The sequence below is a fragment of the Acomys minous genome (assembly GCF_964271855.1).
Source record: "Acomys minous genome assembly, chromosome: 8".
Classification (NCBI taxonomy): Eukaryota; Metazoa; Chordata; class Mammalia; order Rodentia; family Muridae; genus Acomys; species Acomys minous.
Window position 1 is genome coordinate 112,680,835 of NC_140489.1, and position 27,554 is coordinate 112,708,388.

The window sequence follows — 27,554 nt, forward strand, 5'->3', positions numbered from 1 at the left end:
GTTTGCCACAGTAAAGTTAACAAAACTAGCATTATTAAGATTCTTGGCACTTTTCTTATTCTGGGAAAATTAAAGTGATTGACTTAAATTTATGGAGGACCAAATTGTTTAAGTAATATTCAGGAATTTTTGTTCTATAAAAACAGATACCCACTGCAGTCTCAAACAGTCCTACACAAAATGCTAACAGATTTTAAAACATCTGACCAGCAAGAGAGAAATTTTATAAATTCTATTTCCTAGCAACCCCAGGGTAAACAAACCCCACAATGTAACTTCTCCAAGTCTCTTCGATTTGTTTATTACTATTGTATGAAGTTACATTACAGCATCTCTTCTCACACGAGTCCCTAGAAAACCTAAAAGCATTTTATCTTTCAGTTACTTTGCTTTTCAAAGGTAAGACGGCAGTGTTTCAGCTTACCCTTAATAAATGATGGATTCTTTCTGCTGGCAGGGATAAAGGGTTCCTTCTCTTCCTCTTTTCAATAGCTGATTGGGCATCAGCTATTGCCCACTTATCAATTGGATGAGGGAAACTTTTTTGAACACGTTCCTTAGAAAACAGGAAAATAATAACTAAGCAACAAATAAAATAATGTTTGTCACTTAAAATTTACTTTTAAATAAAAAATATACATGGTTGAACTTTTTGCATAATTTACACTGTAAACCAACGTTTTTAAAAATCCGGTGGTTGTCAATGTTCATTAGGTGGCTAAGAGACTGAACACAATTTTATTACCGGGGAAATCACACACTGAATTTCACTTACTGATGCTGATGGCAAGACTTGTAACTCATTTAAACAACTCTCTTCATGGTTTCAAGCAAGAAGATGATAGGCATTCTTCTGCCCAATGAAATGAGCCAATTCAAGCCAGATTAGAGTGTATAAATGCAGGTTTATTGGGGGCAGCAGGAGTTCGTGCTGCATGCAACCGGGGGCATGGCTGGATTATATAGGGAAACCCAGCCCCCTGGGCTGCAAAGTTCAGGATAGAGGGTGTGGCTGGCACACCCTTGTGGCAGGTAGGGACTGAGGGATGCTAGGTCCACTTTGGTTAAAAAGCCACCTTACCCACTTCTCCCAGGTCAGAAACCCAACAGAGACCTACACTTACTTAGCAAATAGCAACTTAAATAAATTATTTATTTGCATCTTTAATCCCAGTTATAAATTCAAGTAGCATTTTCAATTAAAACTTCAGAGATTTTTTTTTAATCACTCATCATGTGACAGTACTGACTGCTGAAACTGTCTACAGGTCATGAAACTCAGTAGTCTGCATGGGTAACTGTATCTATCTTTAAAGCACTGATCCATTTTTAGCAAACTACTTCAAATCTAACATCTAGAAGTTATTCAATTAAAATATAATTGAAATTAAAGAATGAGCTGTTATAGTAGCTAAATCCCCTACTTTAAGTGTTTAAAACCTACTTGCATATACCTCAGAACCAGTAGAGGCCGCTATTACAAAACCTTTAACAAATTCTCAGTATTCCAACTGGTAGTGTGTTCAACTACTAGATGAACTGAACACTGCCCCTGAATACAAACCTGAAAGAAAGTTTTATCAGTAAATGCATTGCCACAGATACTATAGAGCTGTGTATGACGAAAGTATACATGCCTTTAGCACACCTTAGGAGCAGATTTATAAGCACTTATATAATTCTCTCTTCATTCTATGTTCAAGACTGTTCAATCTTTAAAACTGCATGTTTAAAAATCAAAGTACCACAGCTGGGCGTGGTGGCACACACCTTTAATCCCAGCACTCCGGAGCCTATGAGTTTGAGGCCAGCCTGGTCTACAAAGAGAGTCCAGGACAGCCAAGGCTACACAGAGAGACCCTATGGGGAGGGGGGGGTGGAGAAAGAAAGAAAAGAAAAGAAAAAGAAATTAAAGTAGCAAATGTGCTGCTATCCCGTGTGATAAAGGAGATACAAAGGTCCAAATGGTGGCAGAACAAATGGCCCAGGGGTTGGGAAAAGAGATACAAAGAAACATCCAAACACAAAGCATTCAAGCTCTTTCCCTCTCTAGTCACTCAGGCACAGAGCTTTGGGTTGCACCCTCGGCCTTCCCATTAAGTGTTCTATTTCTTCTCCAGTCCTGAGTGCTAACACTTTAAAATCTCAATTCAAGGCGGGCACAGTGGCACTAGCCTTTAATCCAGCCAAGGCTACACCAAGAAACCCTGTCTCAAAAAACCAACCAGCCAAACAAACAAACAACCCCCAAAACAAAAACAAAAAAACTCTCAGTTCAGAGTAAAGATATGAAACCTAGGACATGAACACCAAAGGTAAGGTTGTTTGGGGTTGTCCCCAGGAAATGGGGACAGGAAAGCTAACTAAGAACAAAGTATAAATGACATCCACATGAAAATGCCATAGAAAACCCCTTGCATCCTGGCCAGTGAGATGGCTCAGCAAGTAAATCACACTTGCTACACAATCCTGATGACAGGTCTGTCACCTCATCTCAGAAACCCACAGGGAAGCAAAGAATAGACTCCAAAAGCTGTCCTCAAAAGCTTTTATACATGCCTGTACTAACATACTCTCTCCTCTCTCTACCCTCCCCGATACCGATACAAAATAAAAATAAAAAAATTAACCCACTATTCTGTATGTGAACTTAAAAAAAAAATTAAGAAAAGAAAGAAAGAAAGAAAATGCAGTAAAAATAATACATCTCCAAACTGGTGAGGGCACTGGCAGCCAGGCCTGATGACCTGAGCTTGCCCCCAGAACCCTTATGGCGGAAGAGTAACTCCTAAAGGCTGCTCCCTTTCTGCAAATGTCACATGTCCACATTCACACAGAAGTTAACAAAGTTAAAGAATAAACTTTCAATAGTTTATATTATACCCTTTTACAGAAACTTAACTGAAACAGGTCCCCTAAGTATGCCTGGCGCTTCTTTACGAGGCACACTAGTCTTTCCGAGTCTACTTCTTTCTGGGTGGTCGATACACGAAAGTGAGTTCACAGCCCAGAGACACATCTCTCTGGCCCCAGAAAATTGGCGTTTGTTCTGTTTTGTTTTGTTTTGTTTTGTTTTCCTTGAATCTTCATTTATGTCTATTCTCTTCCAGGGGTCAATTTTCAAGTACATAAGCAAAGAAAAAGATACCTATAGAATTGTTGTAAAATATAGAAATTTATAAAATAGCACTTTGAAATTATAAAATTTCAGAGCTGGAGAGATGGCTCAGAGGTTAAGAGCACTGGCTGCTCTTCAGAGATCTTGAGTTCCATTCCCAGCAACCACATGGTGGCTCACAACCATCTATAATGTGATCTGATGCCCTCTTCTGATGTGAGGTGTACATGTAGGCAAAACACTGTATAGATAATAAATAAAAATCTTTGAGGAAAAACAAAAAGAAATTATAAGATTTCAGTGGGTAAGAGCAAGTAACGCTCTTCCAAAAGACCTGCGTTTGATTCCCAACACTGTGCCAGGTAGTTCACAACTGCCTAAAACTTCAGATGGAGGAGGACTGTACTAGCTATTTTATGTAGAGCTGACACACAAGCTGGAGTCATCAGAGATGAGGGAACCTCAATTGAGAAAATGCCTCTATAGGATTGGGCTATAGGCAGGCCTGTAAGGCATTTTTTAATTAGCGATTGGTGGGGAAGGGCCACACTGTGGCTGGGGCCATCCCTGGGTCTATAAGACACTGGCTGAGGAAGCTATGGAGAGCAAGCCAATAATCAGCACCCGTCCATGGCCTCTGCATCAGCTCCTGCCTCCAGGTTCCTGCCCTGCTTGAGTTCCTGTCCTGGCTTCCTTCCAATGGACAACAATGCCATCATGTACGGTAAAGCCTCTTTCTTCCCAACTTTCTTTTTGGTCATGTTGTTTCATCACAACAGTAGAAACTCTAACTAAGACAGGATCCAACTCCTTTGAGCTTCTGTACTTGTGTACATCCCTACACACAAGATGTGTACACATACACATAACTCAATATAATAAAAATAAACATTTAAAAAGAAATAATAAAGCTTGCTGTACAACTGACTAGTGTTTCTATTATTGACATACTCTCACATATTCTTGCAAAATACTGTCCTCAGCCCCAACCCTACACGCGACGGTTTCATATGGCTTTCTAGCCATAGTTTATATACTAATTAAAGATGAAACTAAATAAGCACAGGTCTGTAAATATATATGGGAAGGTCTGATTTGTGTTTGCGATGTCAGCACATTAGCAAATTTCTAGAATGTATCTACATCAGAATAATAAGCAAGGTGAGATTTGTAAGCCTTTTCTGTAAGTTTGAATTCTGCCAAACCATGAAAGAACACAGCTAGGATTAAAAACAAAATAAAACAAAACAAAACTCCAACTGAAGCTGTTAACGTCACAGTCAGACATGCTACTCTAGATCTCTTTGGAATAGCATATTATGAATAAAAAATATGACTTTATGAGCTGGGCGTGGTAATGCATGCCTCTAATCCCAACACTGAGAGGCAGAGGCAGAAAGATGTCTGTTGAGTCCGAAGCCAGCCTGGTCTACAAACTGTCCAGGACAGCTACTCAGAGAAACCCTGTCTCAAAAAAAACAACAACAAAAACAACTTTACAATTAAATGGAAATGGGAAAAAACTAACCAGACCTGGTAGGAAACTCCTGAAATCCAGCAATTGGGAGGTGGAGGCCGAAGGATCAGTGTATATGAATACATATATATGTATATGTATGTGTATATATGGTTTCTCTGTGTGTGGCTCTGGCTCTGCAGACCAGGCTAGCCTTGAACTCACAGAGATCTGCCTACCTCTGCCTCCCAGGTGCTGGAACTAAAGGCATGGCCCCATGCCAGCTGAAGAGTCATTCTTGACTATACAGCAAGTTGAGTTCAAGGCCAGACTGCACATGTCATCTTGTCTCAAAAACAACAGTAAAACAAAACTACCACAAAGAACCTACTGTAAATGAGTTAAGAAGTGAGAATTACCCAGGACACATGTTCTTCTACATGCTAAACTTGTTATTGGATGTGTGTCCCCCTCCCACTCTCTGTGACCCTGAGGGTGGAAGCTGAGGCTTCATGTCACCTAGTCAATAACTACACCCCTGGCCCTCAATGCTCCTGGGTACTTATGTGCTTCAGTTGAAATCCAGTCTCCCTCAGGACTCAGCCTGTAACTCACAGGCCAGGTTCCATTGCTTCTTTCAAACAGCAGTCTTCCACGCCCAATTAAAGTCCTGTGACTTGTAGATATTTAAGGAAAAGGATAATATATTCTCCTGGACTCTTTCGTTTTGCTTTTGAGACAGGGTCTCAAGTAGCTCAAGCTAGCCTTCAATTCCCTATATAGTTAAAATTATCTGCAAACCTGACTGCTTGCCTCTACTGCCAAGTGCTAGAATTAAAGGTCTGTGCCACAAGGCCAGTGTTCGGCATCTTAGTTCTTGAAATGCCGTCCATCCCATCAGCTCCAGTCTGTCACAGGTCTACATTTGCCTTGTAGTTTTTACCAGTTACGTTGTAAGCTCATCTTTCTCTGATCCCAATCTTTTCTATTTCTCCCTCAGATATTTTCAGGTACTTTATCATCAGTCCTTTGACTCTCTAAAATTTATTATTTATTATTTATTTGTAAAGATTTATTTATTTAGTTAGTTAGTTATGTATACAGTGCTCTGCCTGCATGTACACATGCAGGCCAGAAGAGGGCATCATACTACTTTATAGATGGTTGTGAGCCACCATGCGGTTGCTGGGAATTGAACTCAAGATCTCTGGAAGAGCAGCCATCTCTCCTCCTCTGACTCTCTAAAATTTAAAGGAAATGTTTTTTGGAATAAAACCTTTGTATATATTCTACTCTTAAAAGTATGTAGGGATCTCTGTGAGTTCAAGGCCAGCCTGGTTTACATAATGAGTTCTAGGACAACCAGGACTCCATGTAGAGAGAGTGTTTGTCTCAGACCCTCTAGTAACAGCATGAAGTTGTTCATTTAAACTGAAAAGTAAAATCTGAAAGTTTCACAGCTAAGACACGTATAAGCTACCACATACCCAGCACAAGTCCAGAGAGATCTATGAATGAACTGAAGAGCACGCTTCTCTTTCACTGTCACTATAACAAGCATGCACATACAGCCAATAGAAGACAGAAGTTGTCATATGCCATACCTCCACATCTGAAGCACTCCGGGGCTGAGCTTGGCATAGCATATTTAGTAACTGCAAAATTAACTCTTCAACATACTGGAGAGCATCATCATTAGACTCAAGAGTAGGATGAACTTGCCCCTGAACCTATAAATAAAAAGTGAAGTAATTAAAATGTGGATTTGTGCTAACGAATGTGGATTAGCCTACAAACACAGATTGAATGTTATCCAAAAATCAGGGCTTCTCAGCCTTTGTTCCTGGCCTCATGCACCATGCATGCTATTAATTAATATCTTTTGGAGATCTAGTTACCTAACTATAATTTCACTAGTTTTGCATACACTATGGTTTGCACTGAGATGCAGACATGTGGAGTGGGAGGGAGGGGCTAAGGCGGTAATAAAACACTGTTTATGTGAAATTCCTGTCCAGAACCAGTTAGAGCATTCGTTCAGCATTCTACTTGGGTGAAATTGACCTCTGACTGGTCTCTATCCCTTGTTTAATTCTACCTCCTTTACCCAGTGATATGTACACCTTTAGTCCCAGCACTCAGGAGGCACAGGCAGCCGGATCTCTGTGAGTTCGAGACCAGCCTGATCTACAAAGCAAGTTCTACATTAGCCAAGACTACACAGAGAGACCCTGTCTCAAAAAACAAAAACAGAAGATTATAACATGGATAAGACCCAAGAGGATATGTCTCTTGAGGTTCACTGGTCAATCTCAGCATCTCATACTATGCAGAGCACACACAATACATAGTCACCTTCTATCAAACTGGGGCCAAGGAGCTGCTGATTCAGATGATAAAAGCACAAGCTTGGTGACTAGACTTGATCCACACACAAATTACACATTTGTAAATCTGGCAGGCCAGCTAGCTTGGAGGACTTGGCACAGCAGGAGAAAGAGAGAGACCTGTGTGCCTGTCTCAGCAAAGTAGAAAGAAACAACTTAAGCCCAAAAAGTTGTCTGACCTCTATATGTACAACATACACACACACAGGCGTGCGGGAGCAGACCCAAATAAGCACTTTGGCACTTTGTGGTTTAGTTTGCTCTACTGTGAGAAGATGGACAATCATTTAATAATCCTTATTCTTCCATGACTTTTTTCAGACTTGCTCATAAGGCTCTTGGCCTCTACAGAGCTTGCATTTTTATAACCAGCACAACAGTTTTGCATTCCTTTATAGCTCACTGTGGGTCAGAACTATTCCTTAACAAAATAAATAGATGAGAGTGATGTTTTACGACACAGCCACTAACAGAAGGCATTCAGCATGGAGAGGTGGCAGCTTCAGTGTGGGCAACTGCTAGTAATCACACTATGATGATTTTTCCTAAAAATGTAAATTAAGAGTATATATACATTCACTTTATATAATTTTTAAAGGTAAATAGTTGAAGAAAAGTAATATTCTAACAACTCAGAACTGCATAAGGGAATATTTAAAACTAGAGTGATTTTACAGGTGAAGAAGTAACACTGAAAGCTGAAATTTTTTACCTACACACTTTTAATCATATTCAACAGATTAGTTGTCAACCTAATTATAATTTGTTTACAAATTTTTTTCTGCTCAGCTCTAATAGAAATGACAAGAGGTGGCCATGGACCTGCTGAGCAGGAAAGCCTGAAAAGTCTACATCTTTGTAGAGAGGTTGCATTAGCCAGAATCACCAGGAGGCATAGCTTATGCGGTGCTGACTATACTGTCGTGTTTGACTGCCGTTAAGAAGGCAGGCCAGCTTAGCAGTGAGCAGGACATACCACTCACTGTCCCTGCTGGCCACTCGCAGGCCTTCGCTTTTGGTGGCCACACACTTTTGGGAAGACATCCATTTCAGGCTGGCTCCTTTCAAGGCTCTAGGTTGAGTCCTTTTCCACCATCATGTTTGACAGAGGCCTGAACAAAGCTCCAGGCTCTTCTGTAGCTGAACTGGGGATGTCTGAACCCTGACAATCTGTCTGTGTAGGGTTCCTGTGTCCTCAACCAGCACCCGCTTCTGGGCTCCTCCAGCCCTCATAGCTCCATGTACCCCTACTTCCAAGCCTCCAGCCTTGAACCCGGACGAGGTGCCAGTCCTAGCACCTCACCATAGACTCCCAACAACAGGCTTCATATGAGACACTCACCTCCATGCTGGGCCAGTTCTCCAGTGACAATCACTAACTCCCTCTCTGTTCAAGTAGGCCCCAGGTTTCCACAGGCTGGGAAAAGACCCACTGCCATCCTTTCTTAGCTTTAGGATTCACAGCAGCTTAGACAAGGAACCCAGCAAAGCTTTGACAGTCAGCCACTGGCCCTTACCCTCATCTAGGTTCCAACAACACAGGCTAAGGTGGTGACATTCCACAGAAGAGGTACTGTGTGTTACTGGGGTCGTCCATGATAGACAACAGAGAGGGCCCTTGCAGCTGTTAGGGTCAGGCAGGTAGCCCACGAGCAAGTCCCTCCCCAGACATGCTGCACCCATACTTTTCTTGCTTCCCCATCCCCAGTTTGAAACAGGGTCTTACCTAGGATAGATTTTAACTCATGATCCTCCCTGATAGTGTCCCAAGTGCTGGGTTGCACACAGATGTTTGAATAAAGAACATGTCCTTTATTCTTTCTGGCTTTATCAATCTCCTGGGGTGCACATAGCAATAATAAAAATGGACCATTATACCTCCCCTTACTACATATCTGACTGTAAGCAAAGTACAAGTTAAAATCCTGAGAACCTATACACACCGTACAAGCAGCTTTGAACTACATATGGCTTAGGTGAGAGTGGACACCAGAGACTCATATGGTTGAGTACTTGGTTCCCAGTTATTAGTACTAAGGATTAGGAAGTGTAGCCTTGTTGGAAAAGGTGTGTCACTGGGATGGGCTTTGAGGTTCCAAAAGATTGGTGCCCTCCCTAGGGTGCTCTCTGCCTCCTGCTTGTGGATCAAGATGTGAGCTCTTAAGCAGCCACCTGCTACTATGCCTTTGCTTCACCATCAGAGACATGAAACCTCTGGAACCAGAAGCCTCAGTTATGGTATCTTATCACAGCAATAGGAAAGTAACGATTACAGCATGTAAAATAAAATAAGCATGAATTTTGAAAGGCATGATGATACACACCTTTAATTCTAGCTCTTGGTAGGCAGAGGCAGGGGAATATGAGGTTGAGGCCAGCCTGGTCTACACAGTGAGTTCTAGAACAGCCAGAACTACACAGAGAAACTCTGTCTTAAAAAGTAAACATAACTTCATGAACGTTTTTTGTATAAATAAGCAATAAAAATCCAGCAATAGTGGCTTACACCTTTAATCCCAGCACTCGGGAGGCAGAGGCAAGTAGATCTCTGTGAATTAGAGGCCAGCCTGGTCTACAGAGAGTGAGTTCCAGGACAGTCAGGGGCTACACAAAGACTTGAAAAACAAACACCAAACAAAACTAATAAACAAAAAATGTAGTTACTAAATACTCCTACATTATACTACTTTAAAATGTTTCTAAGCCTGTGTGGTGGTGCAAGCCTTTAACCCCTGCACTTGGGAGGCAGAAGCCTTGCCTGGCAAACATGAGGTCCTGAGTTACATCTTAACACCCATATAAAGGGGGATTTAGCTCAGTGGTAGAGCGCTTGCCTAGCAAGGGCAAGGCCCTGGGTTCGGTCCTCAGCTCTGGGGGAAAAAAAAAAAAAGCTGGAAGTGGTAACAAGTGTTTATATTCCAAGAACCAAGAATATGAAAACAGTCCAATTAGCCAAAGCTTATGGCTTGTCTAACTCGAGAGGTCCCAGTGAGAGTCTCTGTCTCAAAATATAAGGCGACAGCTCCTGAGGAATGACACCAAGGTTGACCTCTGGCCTCCACAAATACAAACATACACGTATGCACACACACACATACACACACACTAGGATTCGTGTGCAGCAAGTATCTATCAGAGTACAAACACAGACTTAATTCTTCAGTCAAAACTGCATAGTTTAAAACACCAGAAAGCTAGGGCCATGTAATTGTGACAGAAAAGTGTGTAATAGGGCATAACAACAGAATATTCAAATATCATAAAAAGCTGTGATGAAAAATGAAATAATTCTAAGACTAAATCAAGGGCTAGAGAGATGGCTCAGAAGTTAAGATCACTTGCTGCTCTTAAGGATCCAAGTTCATTGCCAGCATCACACTGGTGGCCCACAGCCACGTGTAACTCCAGTTCTGGGAACTAACCACAGAATACACTGTGCACACTAAGGAAACTCTCAGACAAGTCAGTAAAGTGTAATCTATTATAAAAGAGAACAGAATGGGAATCTAATAAATAAATTTTAAAAATTTTAAAAATAATAAAATAACGGGCAGTGGTGGTGCACGCCTTTAATCCCAGCACTCAGCAGAGGTAGGCAGATATCATCGTGAGTTCAAGGCCAGCCTGGTCCACAAAGCGAGTCCAGGGCAGCCAAGGATACACAGAAAAATCCTGTCTCAAAAAACAAAAACAAAATAATAATAATAATAATAATAATAATGAAAAATATTTAAAGCTAGGAATGGTCATTCATGAGCCTATAATCCCAGCACTCACGGAGTGAAGGCAAGAGAACTGCTACAAGTTCAAGCCTAACCTGTGCTATATAATGAAGTTAGGGGCTGCTTAAAATTACATGCAGAGCTGGAGAAATGGCTCAACAAGTAAAAGCACTTGCTGCTCTTGCAGAGGACCCAGGCCAAATTCCTAGTACCCACATGATGACTCACAACCAAAGTTACTCTAGTTTCAGGGATCTGACATCCTCTTCTCACCTCAGTGGACCAGGCATGCACATGGTGTTCAGACATACATGCAGGCAAGACACACACCAATAAAGCAATAATTAAAAAATATAATAATAACAACAACAACAACAACAATAATAATAAATTTCTAAATGTTATTTTAGTTGAGAATGGTGATTCATGCTTATAATACCAACACTCAGGAAGCTAAAGCAGGATTGTTGAGAGTTCCAGACCAGCGTGGGCTATACAGTGAGTTCCAGACCAGCATGGGCTATATAGTGAGTTCCAGGCCAGCGTGGGCTATACAGTGAGTTCCAGGCCAGTGTGGGCTATACAGTGAGTTCCAGACCAGCGTGGGCTATATAGTGAGTTCCAGGCCAGCGTGGGCTATACAGTGAGTTCCAGACCAGCGTGGGCTATACAGTGAGTTCCAGGCCAGTGTGGGCTATACAGTGAGTTCCAGACCAGCGTGGGCTATATAGTGAGTTCCAGGCCAGCGTGGGCTATACAGTGAGTTCCAGACCAGCGTGGGCTATACAGTGAGTTCCAGGCCAGCGTGGGCTATACAGTGAGTTCCAGGCCAGCATGGGCTATACAGTGAGTTCCAGGCCAGCGTGGGCTATACAGTGAGTTCCAGGCCAGCGTGGGCTATACAGTGAGTTCCAGGCCAGCATGGGCTATACAGTGAGTTCCAGACCAGCGTGGGCTATATAGTGAGTTCCAGGCCAGCGTGGGCTATACAGTGAGTTCCAGGCCAGCGTGGGCTATACAGTGAGTTCCAGGCCAGCGTGGGCTATACAGTGAGTTCCAGGCCAGCGTGGGCTATACAGTGAGTTCCAGGCCAGCATGGGCTATACAGTGAGTTCCAGACCAGTGTGGGCTATATAGTGAGTTCCAGGCCAGCGTGGGCTATACAGTGAGTTCCAGGCCAGCGTGGGCTATACAGTGAGTTCCAGGCCAGCGTGGGCTATATAGTGAGTTCCAGACCAGCGTGGGCTATACAGTGAGTTCCAGGCCAGCGTGGGCTATACAGTGAGTTCCAGGCCAGCGTGGGCTATACAGTGAGTTCCAGGCCAGCGTGGGCTATACAGTGAGTTCCAGGCCAGCGTGGGCTATACAGTGAGTTCCAGGCCAGCGTGGGCTATATAGTGAGTTCCAGGCCAGCATGGGCTATACAGTGAGTTCCAGGACAGCGTGGGCTATATAGTGAGTTCCAGGCCAGCGTGGGCTATACAGTGAGTTCCAGGCCAGCGTGGGCTATATAGTGAGTTCCAGACCAGCGTGGGCTATACAGTGAGTTCTAGACCAGCGTGGGCTATAATAGTGAGTGAGTTCCAGGCCAGCGTGGGCTATAATAGTGAGTGAGTTCCAGGCCAGCCTGAGTTATATAGTATGAGATCTTGTCTCCAAAAACAAAAAGACTTTTTAATCTTTTTGTTCGGCACACACGCACATTAATTTCATTATTTTTTAAACCAAACTCATAAGTCATATTCAATGTTTGCATGATAGACCAGCCAGATGTGGTAGCATGTGTATAATCTAAAAATTGGGAGGTAGAGGCTGAAGGATCAGGTGTTCAGGGTCAACCTGGGCTACACTTTGTCTCAAAAAACAGAACCAAAAAAAAAAAAAAAAAAAAAAGATGCCTGTAAGATGCCTTATCAAGACAGGGCACCTAGCAGCCTGAGTCCATGGAACCCACATGAAGGCTGAAGGAGAGTTGTACAACTTAAAGGCTACAGCTATAAACCTGGTCCTGGTATTAAGACACACAGAAAATGCAAATGTTTTGCACTTACAGCCTAGTAATAAACAAATTAGACTATGCTGCCTATCAATAGGAGTCCTTAATTGGCAGGAAAGCTAACTAACTAAAAACCTACAAGGGAGACTGTAAGTACAGTAATGTTCACCTCGAATACACATGGCCCTGGGTCTTATTCCCTCCTCCACACAGCAAGCATATTAAATAAAAAAAATAAATGCTTAGAAAGAATTCTGATAGGCTAATGGAAACACAAACTAAAATACTAATTATATGTAGCTATTAGCTAAGATAGTACCTCTTAGCAAAAATATTAATCAAATTAAAATACATAGATCTGCTTACTCATCAACCTTTAATATTAATGAAGTAATTCCAGTGAGTGAGGATGTAAGTTTTAAAAACCCAAATACTGCTTTTAACTTCAATATCAGGCAATGAGAAACCAATAAGAAAAAAGACCTTGGGGCTAGTGAGATGGCTCAGAGGTTAAGAGCACTATCTGCTCTTCCAGAGGTCCCAAGTTCATTTCCAAGTGGCTCACAACCATCTATACTGGGACCTGATACTCTCTTCTGGCAGCAGGTGTACATGCAGACAGAGCACGCATCTACACTGAATAAATAAATCTTACAAAGAAAGAAAGAAAAAGACCTCACATAAAAACATGGAGAGTAGTTTAGGATGATTTTTCTCTTCTCATTTCATTGAAGTCAAATCAAACTATGCTTTTTAGTTAGAATTAATTAGCCAGTTGTTTGTCCTTAACTTTTATGGAAGCAATCAGTTACGTTCGTTACATTCTGGAAGAAAATCTATCCTTTCTTTCTGATTGGATTTTACCATATAATCACATTTACTTGCTGAAATGACCAAGATTTGTTAAACACAGTGGGGAAATGCATGTCCTCTTTAGGTATAGACACCATGTGTGTTTAATAACACACACACACACACACACACACACACACACACACACACACACACACACACACACCCTACACTGAATAACGGCTCTATAATTTTATGAAATCTTTCTGGTGGTAACAAAAAATTCCTAATTTTTGAAATATAAGCAAATATTTACTCAACATTATATTATTTTACTGTGGGTTTTGTTTTGTTTTTAATAAGCATTGTCAGGCATGGTGGCAAATACCTTATTAATCCTAGCACTTGGGAGGCAGAGGCAGGAGGATCTCTGAGTTCAAAGTCAGCCTGTAATACACTGTGTTACAGATCTGCTCCTGAGGCTTTCATGAAAGGAGGTAAGGAGAACAGACAGTGCTATCTCACTATATAAACCAGGCTGGCCTTGAATTCAGAGATTGCCAGCACATGCTCGCACATACTCACGCACACATGCATGCATGCATGCGCACAGGGACACAGGCACACTAGTGCGTACACACAAGCACACACATACAGAGGCACCACGAATGCAAGCATGGTGCACACACATGCACAAATGCAATCACAAATATACACACACACAAATACAAGCACACACACACACACACACACACACGTGACTTAACCGTTTTTATGTATACTGGTGTTTTTGCCACCATGCCGGAGTTTGATTTGAGGGATCCACATGCAGAAGTAAAGAACAGGTTCCTGCAAGTTGTCCTCTGACCTCCACATTCATGCATGCATGTGCACACATGCACAAACACATAAACAAAAATTTAAAAAAAATTTAAAAGAACATTTATGGCAGCTTTATTAATAGCTCCAAATTCAAAGCACAAGATATCCATCCACTAGATACAAACAAACTGTGACATAGTCACATGATGGAAAAAAAAAGGACTGAATTCCTAAACCATACTCTCAAATGTCTCACTAAAAATATACACTACTTGAATCCATTTACATGATGTTCCAGAACAGATAAGATTAACCTATGGTAGGATGGTGAACGGTTACAGCAGTGGCTATTTCTAGGAGGAGGGACAGGAGTTGATTAGAAGGGCATGAAGGGAACTTCAGAGCCAGTCGTAATATTCTATACTTCAGTAGGACTTTGATAGTATACATTCATTAAGCAGTACAAATAATATGTGTATGTTCCACTATATATAAACTGCTTATAAAAACCAAAGGAACTGTAAAAACGTGTTTCTAGTTACTGATGCAGATTGAAGCATTTAGGAATAAAGTGTGTTTATATCTGCCACTATAAAACTCATCAAAATATCAAATAAGTGGCAAGTGTGGTAGTGCACCCCTTTAATCCTAGTACTCAGGCAGCAGGTGGAGCAAGCCTGGTCTCCATGTGAGGTTCAGGACAGCCAGAGATACATAGAGACCCTCTGTCTTTAAAAAAAGAAAAAGCAAATAAGCTAGACAGAAGAGCTCATACTTGATAGCTACCACTGGTGGTGGTGGGAGGGGCTGAACAGGACCACTGCCATGGCTACACTGGTATACAGCAATGCGTCAACAATAAGCTGCAGGTCTAAGTTGTATAATCTGATAATACCCACCAAATATAGACGCATGACATCATTAGCACACGCAAGGTAAGTAAAAGGTCTCTTTTTGGTTTTATTCTTCTTTCAGAGTCTCAAACTCCCTAAGCTAAGAGTGACCTTAACTCCTGATCCTTCTGTCGTCACGTCTCACACACTGTGACTACAGGCTGTGTCAGCACACCTAACCTAAACATCTGCCTTTGTAATAACCAATGCTCTGCATGCCTTAGATTGTACCACCAAACCTGACTCACACATAAGTCTTTCTACGGACACAGACTTCATCTACATTTCTATCTCAGACTTCCAAATCTGCTACATCTCATTATGCCAGTCCTCTCTTCTCTCTCCACCCCAAAGTTCACTGACTACCTGCAAGCAAACCTGAGAAGACTCTTCCCACATCCTAACATTCCGTAACAATCACACAGTGAGATGCTAGGTCCTGCCAGTTCTGCCCTTTCAATAACGCTCACACAGCATCCGTCCTAATCCGAATGTGCACCTCCTCTTAAGTGGACTCAGTGAGCCAATCTTCCTGCTGTCTCCCTTATCTTAGGTCTCACTCTTGCCCTTCCTGGCCAAAGCAAAGTTTCTAAAGTTCAAACCAAGTGCTACTCCCCTACTTAAAACTCCTCATTCGCCGGGTGTCCTAGCCCATATGTAAAAGCCCAGCACTGAGCCAGAAGAGCTAAGTCCAGGATGTTGACTAAGACTGCCTAAAAACAAAAACCCTGGTCTAAAACCAAGCCCTCTCTCCAGATGTACCTGCTACCACCTTCCACTTAATCTTTTAAATTTATGTCGTTTAGCCTTAGTGTCAAGTGCAATACTTGTTCCAAAACAAACATCATGTATTTATGGGATGTGATAGATGTAGGAAAGATACTGTGGAGCCTAATAAGTACATTTGGAAAAAGTAGCAGTCCTATCTAGGAAATTTTTGATAAGAAATCAAATAGGAAGGTCAGGGTAAAGCTGTCTTATAAAGTCCATGCTATACTGCATTTTAATGTAAAGGACACCAACAATTCTGAACAAATGTGTAACAAGGCCAAAAGTACATTATAACTTCTGAAATATATAAAGGCAAGTGGGCTTGGGCTACGGAACTCAACTGAAGTATCACAGCAGCCTGGAGAGGAAACATCATACAGTTAGGAGAGTAGATTACAAGAGCATGTTAGAGGTTGATAAACATAAGGTTTTGCCTGAAGGTGGGCAACAGTACACAGAAGTCAGGGACTACTTCAGAGTTTTGAGCCAATCAAACAAAAGTCTAAACCCATTAACCAAGAAGTTAAAAACTGATGGTGGTGGTGGTGGTGATGGTGGTGGTGGTGGTGGTGGTGGTGGTGGTGATGGTGTTGGTGATGGTGGTGGTGGTGGTGGTGGTGAGGCAGTTTTATTTTGAGTATCCCTTACACACTTGGCAATATTTCCAAATAGCTTTAACCACTGCCAAACAAAAAGTAGCATACAAAGGCCAAACCAAAAGAGGAAAGATAGTCTGAAGATTTACTAAGTCACAATGTTGCTTTGGAAGCTTTTAAAATGTAGCAACATTTCCAAATAATTTACTTTAACCTCTGCCAAACTCAAAGTAACATACAAAGGCCCTTGTTCAAAATGAGTCCTCACAGGTGTCAGGCACAGCAATAGGGTGAGATAACGTTCCTATCCGCTAGCTGGGGAAAATACGCACAAGTAAATTGGAACTTCAGCTTCACTGAGGTTAGGATAGGATGGACAAATGTGAGCACGCAATGGACGCAATGGAGCACTATCCAACTCAGCCCCGCAGATCTGAGAATCTCTGCGGTGGAGTAGTATTAGACCAGATAAAAGGAACAGCCTATCCAAAAAGCCTCAGGTAAGAAAAGGCATAGTTGGGCATTTACAAGTAGTTTAAAGTCTGAAGAGAGTTCAAGATAAGGACACACCCACACAAAATGTCCAAGGCCATCTACGAGGAAGGCCCAGCACACAAAGTATAAGCCGTAAGAGCACATTCAGATTATGAGAAGTATGTCCAACCTTGTCTTAAGCATCTTAAAGCATTGAAGGTGGGCACTTAAACGAGGGGAAGAAACATACACTAGAGAGATTCGGTAAACCCCCTTTTCACGTCACTTCTGCAGGGTTATCTCTGCTTGAAGTGGAAAACTAACCAACCACGATAGAACACAGGCAACGTTGTTGTAAACTAGAGACAAAACTCTTTCTAAAGGAGACAACCATTTACAACTCTGGCAGTTTACTGAAGATGAAAACGTATGGCAAGGCTGTCTATAATTCAGAGAGAAAAATAAGAACTCAGACTTTATTTATGTGTTATTTCTCATTTTAAGATGCTAGCAACTGCAGCCAGGTGTGGTGGTGCACGCCTTTAGTCTCAGCACTCGGGAGACAGAGGCAAGTGGATTTCTGTGAGTCTGAGGCCGGCCTAGTCTACAGATTGAGTCCAGGAAAGCCAAGGCTACGCAGAGAAACCCTGTCTCAAAAAACTAACTAAAAAAAAAAAAAAGATCCTGGTGACTGATTACATTAAATTGAAAAACAAAAAACAAAAAACAAAAAAAAACCCACCACGATGCCAGCCAAACAAAATATGCTGGTAAATAGATGTTTGTACGTAGTGAGACACTTGAGGACAAAAACCAGTAACCTAAATCTGAGAAATGACAGCAAAGTCATCCAACAGTCTTCACCGTAAGCTACCAAGGGAAGAAGGGCAAAGAAGAAACTAAAAGGTGCTGGCCTGTGAGGAATATGGAACACCTTTCAAAACTTTCTGGTAAAATAGAAAAGCTCCACCAAATGGTAGCGCACTCAATTCTCAGTAGAAACAAAACTGTATTTTATCAAAGATAAAATGAAAATTATTTGAGCAACAAGAAATTGGGATTAAAACTACTAGAAGAGTAAAACAATTTCTACAGGTAAGGCAAGTGAAAACAAACAATCTGGTTGTTTTAAAATCCATTCGGCGCCGGGCGGTGGTGGCGCACGCCTTTAATCCCAACACTCGGGAGGCAGAGGCAGGCGGATCGCTGTGAGTTCAAGGCCAGCCTGGTCTACAAAGTGAGTCCGGGATAGCCAAAGATACACAGAGAAACCTTGTCTCGAAAAACCAAAACAAAAAACAAAACAAAACAAACCCACAAAACAAAAACATAAAAGCCATTCAAACTGCCTCCCCGCCACCCCCCCAAATGTCTTAATACAGTGTTTACTAAGTCATAATGTCGCTTTTAAAATGTAGCAATAATTCGAAATAACTTTAACCACTGGCAAACTAAAAGTAATATACAAAGGCTAAAATGTTTTTAATGCCAACTCAAATGACAGACAAATCACAATGTTGCTTTAGAAGCTTTTAAAATGTAGCAACATTTCCAAATAATTTACTTTAACCTCTAGCAAACTCAAAGTAAGGCACAAGGACTAAAAATGCAAAACGCCAAACCACATGATGGTTCATAGATTCTCACTCTTCAGAAGAACCAATCTGAACACGGTGGCACCTTGTAATGGGAGTTTGGGGTGTCAAGAGAACGGGGAGTTATGACCCAGGACGAGCAAAGCAGAGCAGGCCATGTTCTTTGCTGGCGGGCAACCTCGCAATTACTTAGGCAAGCACTGTAGCCAGGGCACTCTTGAGCCAGCAAAAGAGCCCTGGACGCCTAAAACGAGAGGCTGACCGCAGCTCGGTAAGATCCAGAAGGTAGGCAGTGGCCTTCTTTGACCTCCACGGAAAACTGAGGCTTCTGCAACCGTCGCCTCCGCGCCTGGATGATCCAGGCCAACCCTCCCCGACTGTGTGCGGCCTTCCCACGCACCCCGGGCGAGTGTCAACAGCTGGAGCAGCCGGCCGCAGGGGAACCTCACAGCCCGTGCAGCCCTCCGGGCGACCCGAGACCGGGAAGAAAGACGGCGGCACGCGCCCCGCCTCCCCGCCCTCGGCCGGCCCCGCGCGGACTGCGGCCGGGGAGCGACTTCGCGCCCCTACCTTTTTCAGCGCAGGCACCAGAAGCCCCCTCCACTTGGGCGCGTTCTCCTCGCTGAAGAACTCGTAGGGCAGCTGCTGCGCCTGCATGGTGCCCGCGGGGCGCCTCGGGGCGGGCGGAGGGGCGGCGGCTCGCGGCGCGGAGCAGGGCCGCAGCCCGCGCACAGCCCGGCCCCCTCGGGGCGCCGCGAGGCCCGGCTAGCGCTGGCGAGGCAGCTGGGGGGCGAGGCCCGCGGCCGGACACCCACCCGACACGCGCGCCGCTCGCCGACAGCCAATGCAGCCCGGCGGTGGCGGCGGCGGCATCCCGCACCACCGCCCCGGGGCAGGCCCCCCGCTCCGCCCCGGGCCGCCCTCCACCGGGGCTGCGCTCCCCGATACGGCCTGGCCCTCCGAGAGACGGCGCGTGGAGGGACGCTCGGGCCGGTGGTGCCCGCTCGCCGGCGGGGAACTCGAGCGAGAGGCCCGGAGCGGGGCGATGCCGGGGCAGGGGTCGGACAGGGGCGGGGAAGGGCCCGAGGTCGCTGCCGGGGAAGCTGGCCGCGCCGCTGCCGCTGCCGCCGCCGCTGCCGCCGCCGCCGCTGCTGCCGCCGGTGGAGCGCTGGAGCTTCCTACTAGCAAACCGAACCTGCTCGCAACTGAGCATGCGCTGCCGGCCCGGGCCGCTTCGCTCCGGGTTTTCCGGCTGCCCGCGGATGAGGCGGGGCGCGCGCAAGAGCTGGGCGGGCACTTGTGGGGGGCGGGGCCGAGGGACCCTGAAGGCTAGCCCCGGACCGGACCAGAGGGCCTGGCTGTGGGGGCGTGCGAGCCGGCAAAGCGCCCCCTTTGTGTGGTCCGGCAGGCGGCGAGCCCACCCAGCTCTGGGAGATCTTAAGGCCCTGTGTTTCAGAAAAGGGCTGTGTGTACTTTGTTCCCTACACGAAGATAAGGAGTGTCCTCAGCATGCACTGTATACCAAACAGATTACACAAAAGATAGGTCCCCGTCTCACAAAAACTGCTCAGCGTTTGCCTGGTGAGAGGAGAGATTCCACTGGCCTTTCCATATCATGAAAACACATACGTGTAGTATGTATTGATCGTGTGTCTACTCAAATCCAGGACTTACTCCACCCTGCTGTGTATCTTTCATCGCTTTAACTGAATAATTTGTTTCTGGGAGACAGGAATCACTCCCGCCCCTCACCTCCGCCTGGTACACGACGCAGAATAGAGACACGAAGGTCTCGGATGCTATAGAAGCAATATGTATGAATTGTCCTTCCATCCTATGGCTGCAGATGCTTATGACAGCGGCACTGTGCAACGCTGGCACAATGCTTTATCACTGAACGCTTTCTGAGTAAAGTGTTGTTTCAGTACTCAGTTTTCATTTCATAGATAAGAAGACAGTTGGAAGAACCAGCCTGGGCTCAAATCGACAGTATGTCCTGCTGTTTTGGAGCACAGTAAACAAGATCTCAGAGATGAAAAAAAAATGTTTGAAATCACTGCTTTAACCTCATAGGATCTGAATGAAATCTTCAAGTCTCTCCTTTTATAATATACACACAGATTTACATCTTTTAAAAGACTCTCCCGGCCCCCCATTTTGAACATGTTCAATAACATTTTGATGTCCATCCATAAACCATCAGAGTAGTAAGACAGCAGGGCGGGCCTGCTGGTGAAATGGCTCAGCCGGTAAAGAGTACCTGCTGCCAAGCCAAGCCGGAAGACCTGAGTTCTATCTCAAGGGCCCACATTGTAGAAGGGGGGAAACTGACTCCCAAAAGTTGTCTTCTAATCTCCACACAAGTTCAGTGGCAGCTGCACCAAACACTACATAAGTGCAATTGTTTTAAAGAGCAAGGCAGAGGAGCTATAGCTTGGAGAGGAGCTGGCAAGCGTCTCAGAGAACAGTGACATATGAGTTACTCCAGTGACCCGTTCTGTATGGACCCAAGTGACTGGACCATCAAGCCTCTATAGAAAACTATTCCCTGGGGTCTTGTTACCACAGGTAGAGGTGCAGCAACCGATCCCAGCACTTGGGAGGGAGCTAGAGGCAGAGGTAGAAGGCCAATCTCAGCTACGTAGTGAGTTCCAGGCCAGCCAGGGTTACATGAAACGCTATCTCCAAATCTAGAGAACACACACTGCATAAAGATACACACCTGGCTCCTACTTAAGACATTCTTCAGGCTGGGCATGGTGGTGCACATGCCTTTAATCCCAGCACTTGGGAGGCAGAGGCAGGTGGATCTCTGTGAGTTCAAGGCCGGCCTGGTCTACAAAGTGAGTCTAGGATAGCCAGGGTAACAGACAAACTCTGTCTCAAAAAATAAAATAATTTAAAATAAAAAGAAAAAAAACCTTCAGAGAAACCCTGTCTAGAAAAACCAAACCCAAACAAACAACAGCAACAAAACAGTCTTAACAGTTTTCTTTCAGCTGTCAGTCATGGTTCATCACACTCTTGTCACTCTGACCTTGTCTATACCCAGAACACACCACTCTCTCTGCCATGGTTTTACTCTGTCCCCTGCCTGGAGTGCCTAGGTGTTCACATGGCTAGTTATAAACACCAAAACCTCTACGAAGCCTTTCTGATAAGTCTCATTAACTACCGTCTCGAAGAGTCTTGTGTACATCCCGTACAATGCTTTCTTAGCACTCACTCAGCCATCTATCCCTGATCTCTCCTCACTAGAACGTAAATGCCAAAAAGATCAACACTTTTGTGTACATAGTTTATTATCATATCCCGGGATTTAGTATTTGCACTAAATACTACACAAGAGGCATTGGTTTTAATGGCATCAGCGCTGTATAAAAGAAACTTGCAGTAAGAACACATAAGAGTTAGCACTCGACAGGCAGAGGCAGGTGAGTCACTAGTTCGAGGCCAGCCTGGTCTACACAGTGAGTTCCAGGACAGCCAGAGCTACATAGTAAGATCTTCTTTCAAATAAAATTTTTCCCATAAAGTTGTCACAGGAAAAATAGGTGATCCTTAAAGATGTGCAAGCGAAATCTACATTTACCTACTTCAAGATGTCAGAGAGCATTGAGATGTTGGTTAATTGAACTCTTAAGATTCTCTCCCACTAGGAATCTGATTTAAGTGCAGAAGGGAACAAGCCCAAGAAACATGGATTGTCTAGCTTAGTGGCCCAGTCAGGTTTTCACCAGTATGAAGTTCTGGCTTCAGACAGAGCAAGTGGCTCAAGGGAAATTGCTTCCTAGCGGAGTTAGCAAGAGGAGAAGCCAGGGCAACTAAAGTCACGGAGCTTTCAAGCCTCAGCCTACATCTCTTAGGACAAAAGCAAGCACCTAGTGGCAGACAACAATGCCAGGCTCTAACTTCTCACGCAAAGGTCCTCCAACTGGCGGCGCCAAGTGCTGATGCTCCTTTTAACGCCGCTCCAAAGCGTAAGGGAGCCTCATTACTGGAACGGAGGTGACGCAGGGGGCGCGTCTGGACTCATTGGGCGCATCCCAAAGGCAGGAGCGTCCAGGCAAAGAAGCCGAGTTCCGAGCACATCGGACCTGGAGCGACAAGGGAAGGGGCAGGGACGACGCTCGGCCCTGACAGCGCCCCCTGCAGGTGGAAGATTGGCCCCGCTGGCCGGGACAGGACCACCTAGTTTTTTCCATTGCAGCCACAGTAATCTTAAAAGCCTGTTTGTAATCTAGCTAGTTTTCTGTTCTAGAGTTATCCACTAGCGTCGCAGGTCAAGGCCTGAAGTCTTTCACCTGGTACTATTGGTTTTGCAGCAATGCTACTACTTATCATTCCAAATACATCTCTATGTTCCAAATGCATCTCTCCCTCTTGCCTCCCTCACATCCATCGCTGATTCATGCGCGTGCTGTTTGTTCCAAGTGTTTGGAATGCTTGCGACTTTTTCTCCAATGCGTGCATCACTGTCTCACCGCAGACCCTCTGGTACTCTAGGAACTCTCGCCCAGCCTCCACACCCCCAGCCCACCCCAAAGCTTAAATACCACTTCTCTGTAGTCCTCAGTCCGTCCTCCCCCATACCCCCTCCCCCACCCCACTCCCTTGCAGAATTCTTGCCCTTGAACTTCAGGGTCTCACAGGCATTAGGAGAAGCAACGTCAACAATAACAAAACATACGGCCTCCCTCTGAAGCATACTCAACTCATTCTTTTTTTTTTTTTTCTTCTTAACCTACACCTTCAATTCCACTGTTTCAAATAGTGTGTCCTCCGAAAACACACACAAGAAAGCACGGATTGAAAAGAGCTCTAAATGCCCACCAGATAACAATCACTCCGCATCCTCACAGTTTTCCTCTCTCCCCTCACTTTGCAAAGGTGGTAGCAAGCAAGGTAAGTACAGTTAAAAGAGAGGGTCGGAGGAGGACTGTCAAGATACACAGGGCTGTTCTTTGTACTTGCTCTTTGTCAGCATCCCCACAGGGGCCAACTTTTTGCAAAATCTTCTCCGTTGGATTCAAACAGTAATAGAGCCTCAAGCAGATCGTATAGAACTCAAAGCAAAGTTAAGCAAGTTCCCCCAAAACAGTTTTTGATTGAACACGGCAAACTTATTCTAAGCTGCGAATGAAAGAACACACGCCAATTTTCTTTAAAATAGCAAGGTTTGTGTCTGTATCATTATGCCAGCTTAGAAGGGACTTTTGTTGTATTATTTTGTGTGTGTGTGTGTGGGGATGTCATGAAGCCCAGGCTGACCTCAAAAATCACATTGTAGCTAAAGATGACATTGAACTTTTGATCTTCCTGCCTTCGTCTGCCAAGTGCTAGGATTACAGATGTCACATCAGAGTTGAGTAAGGAGTAAAAAAATTTTAATTCAGAAAGCTGATATTGATAAGAGTACCAACTAGACTGCAGCTTTGTTCAGATTCCACTGAAGAGTCCCAACAAGTTCTTTTCAGGGATTGTGCTGTTTATTTGCCCGTAGGCTTGTGTCATCACACACTGCTTGCCCTCTTAACCATTCAGAAAGGTTATTTATTCACTATTATGGTGCTGGGAAATAGACATTACTACTTCCAAACTGCTTCCCCTTAGCCTTCCTGAGGCAACCACTGTACCACTAAGTCACAGCCTCGACTTTATGTTCTTTCAATGATGTTCTGCATGTTCCATGGTAGATCACGGGAGGAACAATTGTGGTTGCCAAACACACTTGTGACTGGTTTATTCCTTTTGAATCTCTGAGGCTGGCAGGGTTGTACAGCAGGTACTTTCACCCCTGGGCCACCTTTCCGGCCCTGAAGTGGGATTTTATTTTATTTATTTAAGTCATTTTAAATTTATCAGGAGATAAATATATTTTTCAAACTTAAGCATGAAAAATTTGAGAGTAGCAGATGTAAGAGATATGTTTTGGGTCCTGCTATCATGATGCATAGGTACAGATATTGTTAGAAAGTTTTGAGTTTCAAAAGTGCAGATGACTGAGTCACTTATACAGCCTTATTCAAGTTTACTGACATGATCAAATTTATAAACATGATCTCAATGAAGAAGACAGCATTCATTCTACTAAAATTGACAGCTACAGGGAAAATACACTTCTTTGAATTCATGACAGGAAAACACCTCTAAATATTTAAAATTAATAAAATGGTGATGGTGGAGCATGCGTTTAATCCCAGCACTCAGGAGGCAGAGGCAGGTGGACCACTGTGAGTTGCAGGCCAGTCTAGTCTACAAAGCGAGTCCAGGACAGCCAAGGCTAACACAGAAAGACCTTGTCTCAAAAAGCCAATAAATAAATAAATAAACAAACAAACAAACAAATAAATAAATAAATGCTGAATATATTGAGATGGGATTTTACAATTACACTTCTACCTGGTTATTGCTAGATTAAAGAGGAAACTTCCTTTTAAAGTTAGGTAGATTAAATCTAGCCAGATTATTTACATCTTTTTATTTGTTGCAGTAGTTTTGTTTAGTAGCGCTGTGGTTGAAACCAGGTCTTCATGTTTGGTGAGCAAGCATATCATCAAATGAGCTAAATCCTAGGTTTAACAGCTTTTGTTTTGTTTTTGTATTTAAAATATAAAATCTCTGATTTTCTGGAATGCGGTGATTTTCTTTATTATGTATTTATTGAGAGGGGGGTTAAAGAGCAACTTTGTGGAGTCACTTCTTTTCTTCTACCTTTATTATGGGCTCCAGGATTAAACTCAGGTGCCAGACTTGTAAAGCAAGTGCCTTTGTCTTCTGAGCCTTGTCACCACCCCCTGCAATGATTTTTATAGCAATGCATAGACTCTGCCTACAAACTTGTCGAAAACGTGTGAAAAATGATATCAAGAACACTCGTGGATCCCTTAACCACATCGCCTTGAGCCAGTTTAGGAATGCATCCATCACTGATGTGAGGAGCTGTTGAATCGAAAAAAATCATCTGAGGGGCTGGAGAAATGGTTCAGTGGTAAAGAGTGCTTGCTGGGGGCTGGAGAGATGGCTCAGCAGTTAAGAGCAGTGACTGCTCTTCCAGAGAACCCAGTTTCTATTCCCAGCAGCGACATGACAGCTCACGACCATCTGTAACTCCAGTCCCAGGGCCTTCTTGGACACATTACTTGCAGATTGCAGATGATATACAGACATATATGCAGGTACAACACACACACACACACACACACACACACACACACACACACACACACTAAAGGCAGAGAACCTGACTTTTATTCCCAGCAACCATATTGGGTAGTTCACAACTGCCTGTAACTCCGGCTCCAAGAGATCCAGTTCGCTCCTTCATGGCTACTTGCACATATGCACACACACACACACACACACACACACACACACACACACACACACGAACACACGCACGCACGCACGCATGCACGCGCGTGCACACACACAGAATAAGAATTTTTGGTTTCTTTAAAAACACAGAAATGTTATGGGAATATGTTTTTGTTTTAATCCCAGGTGTGGGATGTGGGACTGCTTCAGATTGTCCACAGCTGATTGTCCACAGCTGCTATGATTTGCCTCACACTCTAGCAGGGCTTGCTTCTGCCAGCTGAGGATCATTTGGAAGGCTTGAGACTCTTGAGAGAGAGAGAGAGAGAGAGAGAGAGAGAGAGAGAGAGAGAGAGAGAGAGAGAGAAATGTAAGAGTTTCTAGAGGGGCTGCAGAAGCTGCTGTTCCCCTGGCTGTTGCTGATTGCTGTTGTTTGCAGTTTGTTAAGTGGTCATGCCAAAAAAGATGAGTAAAAAAAAAAAAAATTAGAGCCAGGTGGTGGTGGTGCACGCCTTTAATCCCAGCACTTGGGAGGCAGAGACAGGTGGATCTCTGAGTTTTGAGGCCAGCCTGGTCTACAGAGTGAGTCAGGACAGCCAAGGCTACACAGAGAAACTGTGTCTCGAAAAACCAAAAAAAAAAAAAAAAAAAAAAAAAAAAGGATATCCTGTTGGTGAAGATCAAACTCGCTCCAAGAAACTCCATGCCCCTAATCAACAGGAAGTAGTCTAGTGATATGGGTGCCTTCTTTTCCCTCTAACTTTCTTTTCTCTCCTAACTAGTGATGTGGAGTTGGAAGGGATAGGGTTGGGGTTGGGAGGTAGATAAAAGAACCCAATATAGTAGCCAGAAATCCAGCTACACACATGCACATGTATGCAAAATAATAATAATAATAATAATAATAATAATAATAATAATAATAATAATAATAATAATAATAATGCTAGTTATGAAGGACCATAGATTTAATCCCAGCATCCCCCCGCCAGGCAGATACAGAAGGAATCTCTGTGAGTTCCATGCCAGCCAGGGCTACATAATAAAACCCTTAAAAAAAAAAAAGGGCATCTGTCAAATGAATAAGCCATTACTTCTGAAGCTACTTCTGAAAACAATGCTACCCCCTCTTTTTTCACCTGCTCTCTCCTGTGACTCAGGTCCAGAGCCTCATGGGAGTACTGCGTTTGGTGGAGCCCAACTGAGTCCTAAAGCCTTAGCCGCCAGGATCTGAAGAGTGGAGGGTTGTTTTGTTTTAAAGCTCAGTGTTAGTGTTTCAGTCTTAGTGTATAGCATGCTAATATGCAATCTCTGCCATGGCAATCTTTAGCATATCAAGAAATGTCCTTCTATTTTCTATTCCATCTATTTGAGTTATTTATTTATTTATTTTTGGTTTTTCAAGACAGGGTTTCTCTGTGTAATAACCCTGGCTATCCTGGAACTCTCTTTGTAGACCAGGCTGGCCTGGAACTCACAGAGATCCACCTGCCTCTGCCTCCCAGCGCTGGGGTTAAAAGCGTGCACCACCACACACCACCTGGAGTAAACACACACACACAAAAATCTATATTAGTGGTTTTCTATTTTTTTTAAAGATTTATTTATTTTTATC

At 43.7% G+C, this 27,554-nt stretch overlaps 1 protein-coding gene across 3 annotated transcripts in view; it reads right to left on the bottom strand.

Annotated features, from left to right (window-relative positions):
• Window positions 1-19,392, bottom strand: part of SOS1 (SOS Ras/Rac guanine nucleotide exchange factor 1) — an 82,162-nt gene extending 62,770 nt beyond the window's left edge. For all 3 annotated transcript variants that reach the window (XM_084793278.1, XM_084793277.1, XM_084793276.1), the window contains exons 1-3: window positions 19,193-19,392; window positions 6,179-6,304; window positions 425-556 (exon numbers count right to left, since the gene is read on the bottom strand). In XM_084793278.1, the coding sequence (XP_084649404.1) occupies window positions 425-556; window positions 6,179-6,304; window positions 19,193-19,279 (345 nt within the window). In that variant the 5' untranslated portion in view covers window positions 19,280-19,392. The remainder of the gene's footprint in view (window positions 1-424; window positions 557-6,178; window positions 6,305-19,192) is intronic.
• Between the last annotated feature and the right edge of the window lie 8,162 nt (window positions 19,393-27,554).